General features: G+C 39.3%; 1 protein-coding gene across 1 annotated transcript; it reads right to left on the bottom strand.

Moving 5' to 3' along the window:
- Positions 1 to 542: 542 nt before the first annotated feature.
- Positions 543 to 956, bottom strand: LOC124355772 (MFS-type transporter clz9-like). The gene has a single exon (XM_046806927.1). It carries the CDS (start codon positions 954 to 956, stop codon positions 543 to 545), a length of 414 nt encoding a protein of 137 aa, XP_046662883.1.
- Between the last annotated feature and the right edge of the window lie 4158 nt (positions 957 to 5114).

The following is a 5114-nucleotide window of genomic DNA, read 5'->3' as shown; positions in this document are numbered from 1 at the left end:
GATGTGCACGGTAAACGGATCATCAAAAAGACTTGGTGCAATTGCAGTTGACTGAGGACTTCCGAAAGTTGATGGGTGTTGACACTTGACTTGTGGAAGGGAGTGTTTTTTCTGGACAAACAGTGATCCTAGTTGGTGTAGGCATTTCATGCTCTGGAACTCCTTCTACTGGAGGGATAGGCAAGTCGCGCATTTCAGCCATTCCGTTGTCAAAAAACTTATCAGGGTTGAAAGGGAAAATCCCAGCAGAACGGAAGCCTGACGCAGCATTAGACATGGTAGCTACCTTTATAAAAGCTTGATTAAGGAGTCCGGCAACATCATACTCGGTTATCTTCTCATGACCGGATCGCATTTAGATGAAGATCATATTCTCTATACAAGGGCGTTTTTCAATGGACCGAAAAAAGTCAGGTCCAGTGGCTGAAGCCGATGGGACGTGTGAGGGGACGTGTGAGGGGGCAAAGATATCATATGAATGTTGCTGTCTTTGCAAAACTTGTAGGCCGGTATGGATATATGACTGTTGTGATTGTCCAGGATTAGAAGAACAGGATCCTCGGGTGTAGGGGTGTGAGTGTTTTTTTAAAGTGAGCTAGCCACTCCAAAAACAGCTCCGAGTTTGTCCAGCCGTTGTTAGAGAGGCAGTAAAGTGCACCATGTGGTCCATTCACTTGAAGGTTGGGGGTCATTCTTTTGCGTGGATATATCAGCATTGGTGGGATGTAGTGGCCACCAGCACTTACACAAAAAACTGCTGTGATTGTTCTTCCCCTTTCCCCTGAAGTAGCCCCACCTACTCTTTTAGCACCCTTTAGTGCCAACACTTTTGGGCACTTCTTTTGGACGGTTGTTATACCGGTTTCGTCCTGATTGTACGTACGGTGGGGGTCTATTTCAAATTTATGTATCACGGCTTTCAAGTTATCAAAAAAAAATCTTAACCTCTTGCTCATTGAACGCTGAAATTCTGTTAAGACTTGTGTTTTCAGGGCTGGCGTAACTTCAGGTTTGTGTTGCGTTTCAAGTAGCTATATAACCAGTCTTTGCCTGCCAGACAAGTTTCTTTGTTGAAAGAGTGCTTAAGACCATTGTCTTCAGCAAATCTGTAGGCAATTCGGCGAAGCTCTTTGGGTGTTTAAACCATAAAAAAGACTACTTAGCAGCAAAACAAATTCACTAAGTTCAGCTTCCGTCTCTGCCGGGAAAATAGTTTTTTTCCGACCTAATCGAAGATTGACGTCTCTTAGGCCTATTGGTTTCCTGAACGGCAAGGTATTTTTCGTAAGGTCGCCTCTGGAATGTTGAAAACTTCTTCCGACTTCTCTGATTTTCCTTTTCTCTTCTTTGACAGCCCGCAAAGCATTTTTTAGGTCATCTGGCGAGTACTTTAGGCGATCACCCTTTCGAATGTAATTTCTCGGCATCTGAGAACAAAACCACGAAAAACAAAAGATTAGGCAAACCTTTGTATATAAGCGTGTGAGGGGGAATCATGCGCGCAAACGCGTACCATTACCCGACTGCGACCATGTGCGAATAAACCTAACCTAAAATATGCAACTGAACTAATCTAAAGACCAATCATATACCGAAACACGCGTAAATTAACGTAGTTTAAGGACTATGTACAGATTATTTAGATTGGGAGAAATGATGTAGGCTTACCTTCTTATTTCCTGATGAGAGAAAATTATAAGAAAATCACGATAAACACTTCTTTCACTCTCACTCATTAACAACTGCCAGTGGCGCGCCGGGTGTTGTTGTCTAGTAGTTCGCCATAGCAACCGCTAGGTGCAGCACTTATCAGACATCGGATTACTATGTCCGTTTGTCTCAAACAGTGATGCGCACTATTACCCACTGCGCAGAATTACCCCACTCTCCCCTAACTACTAACTGAAATTTAACTACAAAAGTTAAAATGCAGTGATAAAATATTAGACGGCATTAATTATAAAATAAATCATAAAATAAAATTGACTATGACAGTGTAATAATTAAGCTAAGGCATGTTGATTGAGATAAATTGTATACATTGAATAATGTCAATGTATGTTATAGTGAGTTTCATGAAACTCTCAATGAAATTGTAAATAGCAGCATAAATAATGTACGATTGGTTAAGAAAGTAGATGTAGCTAGATTAAGAACACCTTGAATAACAGAAAGTATACTAAAAAAAGTTGATAAAAGAAAGAAATTATATAAAATGTCGAAAAAAAGGCCATATGATACGCACTTTTTACAATATCTACAAAGATATTGCTTTAATCTAAGGAATGTAATTGACTCGACCAAGAACCAATATTACTCTGACAAACTTAGAAGTTGTCAAGGAGATATTTCTCAACAGTAGAGAATTATAAATAATTTAACTGATGGCAAAGCAGATAAGACAGTACACAGACTAGAATTGGATGACGGTTATATTGTTGTTGAGCAAAGTGTAATAGCAGACATAGCAAACAAATACTTTGTTAGTATACAATCAGATGTAGATAGTGGCAGTGATACCCAATTATCGCAGTTAACGAGTAGTTGTAATACTAGAAATTCCTTTTATTTAATCCCTACTACGGTTATGGAAGTGTATAATATTATTAATAACTTAAAAAATAAGAAATCCTCGGAGTATGACAATTTTAGCGTAGATCTAATTAAAAACATTGCATTAGAAATAGCCCCAATCCTCTCGCATATTATTAATTTAAGCTTCTCTAAGGGAATTTTTCCATATAAATTAAAGCTAAGCAAAATTGTACCATTGTTAAAAAAAGAAAATATTTATACTAAAAATAATCTAAGGCCTATAAGTCAATTATCTGTATTCTGTAAGATAATAGAAAAAGCTGTGAAAACCAGATTAGTAAATTACCTAAATAGTTACTCATTAATTAGCTGTGCGTATGAACTGTGCATGTAAGCTATTTTATCACCGTGTTGCCTGCATGTTGTCTTACATATTTTCTAAATTGTCAGGTGCGTGTGATCATTTGTAGATTAACTAAATATCATCAAGATGTCGGATATCTACGTTGCTTAGTTATTAACCTCCTTCTTTGTTTTCGCCTAATAGGCCTCATTAAAGAAATATCACTCCCGTTCCACCATCCTCAACCAACAACTTGTCTGCTGTCAAGATTACGTCATCCATAGAGGAAACTATACATCTTTTTTTGCCACGGCCTTCTCAATATCTTCCTCCTACATTAGCAGCACTATAACAAATTATACTCAACATCCATCTACCGCACATAAAAAGCTACCATGAATAACATCGATGTTTGTGTTCGATGTATGATAAAGGTAACCGACGATACCAAGAGCATACAGTGCGATAGCTGCGACAGATGGTTCCATTTTGATTGCCTAAAAAGTATTCTGAGTCCCTCTGAATATAAACGCCTGGCAAACGATTCTGCCTTAAAATGGTTCTGCAACAGAGTGGATTGTCATAAAGATGTTTCTACTCCGATCCGGTCACAGGTTTCTTGGAAGACATCCTTAAGAAAATGGATTCGCTTGCGACAAAGGCTGATATTGAACCTATTTCCAACGACATTGCTACTTTAAAGGATAGCTTCGGCAGGCTGTCAAGAGCCTTTTCTGAGATCGAACCGCGTATAAACAAGATTGAAAATGAAGTCAAATACTTATTAGAAGAGTCTCAGAAAAGAAGCGATCCTCTACCTACTGACGACATTTACTCGGAAATAGTTGATCGTACTTCAAGACAGTCTAACGTTATCATCTTCAACGTTCCCGAATGTACTAGCCCACTTCTACCAGAAAAGAAGCCGTATGACTTGGATAAGATTAATAAAATTCTAGTTTCAGTTAAGCTTACTTCTCAGAATTTCACCTTCTTTCGCATCGGCAAACCCTCTACTAAGTCATCCCGTCCTATCAAACTCATTCTGCAGAGTCCAGCAGAAGCAAGATTCTTCTTCAGGAACTTCTCATCTGATCTCCTGGATGGAGTACAACTCTCCGACGTTTCTATCTCTCACGACAGGACTCCTAGCGAACGTAAGACTCTGGACAACCTACGTAAAACTTTGGACTCTCGCATTAAGAACGGCGAATCTGATCTCACCATAAAATACGTCAATGGAACTCCAAAAATTGTAAATAAGCCAAAAAACTAAATTCTTCCAACGGGTTAGCACAACTGAATATTTATTATCAAAACATAAATGGAATTAGGACTAAACTAGCTGAAATTCGTCAATCATTAACCACTTGCATACATGATATAATAGTCCTTACAGAAACAAACCTTCTACCTAGCATCGCAACCAGTGAACTCGGCCTATCCTGCTACCAAGTTTTTAGGAGCGACAGAGCGCTCGACACTACTAATAAGAAGAGTGGTGGTGGAGTGCTAATCGCCATATCTAACAACATCAAATGTGCTGAAGTCCCTGTTTGCACCCCATCAGAGGCTATTTTTGTCTCTATCTGTCTCTCCTACGGCAAGAAAATGCTCCTTGGTGGCGTCTATATTCCTCCGAATAAACCTACAGCATGTTATACTGATTTTTCCGACTCTCTCGAAGATATTGTCAACTTTAATGGGTTTCAAGACATCTTGCTTCTAGGAGACTTCAATCTGCCGAATGCTGACTGGACCTCGATGTGCGCATCACGTGACGGCTCTTTTCAAGTTCTTCAAAATATGGCAACCTTGTTTGGCCTTACTCAAGTCAATAAGATTCCCAATTTCAGAGGTGTAATCCTTGACTTATGTTTCTCCTCTTCTCAAAACATAACAGTCTCTCATGACCCGGATCCGCTGCTTCCAGAGGATATTCACCATCCAGCACTGTCTATGACTATATCTGGACCATTTAATGTCCAAAAAAATGTAACTTATCAGGCCAACGTCAAGCTTTGTGACTATGCTAGCGTACTCCAGGACCTACAGGCTCTTGACCTTGCTGACTCGGTTGCTCGGGGAGATGTCAATGAAGCATTCAACATATTTGTTAACACAATCAAGAAGAGTGTACTTCAATTCTCTCCGAGGACGAAGATGGGATTGTCAGCCTTCCCTAAATGGTTTTCTAAGGAGTTGATCCGCCTTACAATTTTGAAAAAATCTCTCC

Source organism: Homalodisca vitripennis, chromosome 2, assembly GCF_021130785.1.
Source record: "Homalodisca vitripennis isolate AUS2020 chromosome 2, UT_GWSS_2.1, whole genome shotgun sequence".
In the NCBI taxonomy this organism is placed as follows: Eukaryota; Metazoa; Arthropoda; class Insecta; order Hemiptera; family Cicadellidae; genus Homalodisca; species Homalodisca vitripennis.
Note: the sequence above shows the minus strand (reverse complement) of the source record. Positions and strands in the feature narration are given on the sequence as shown.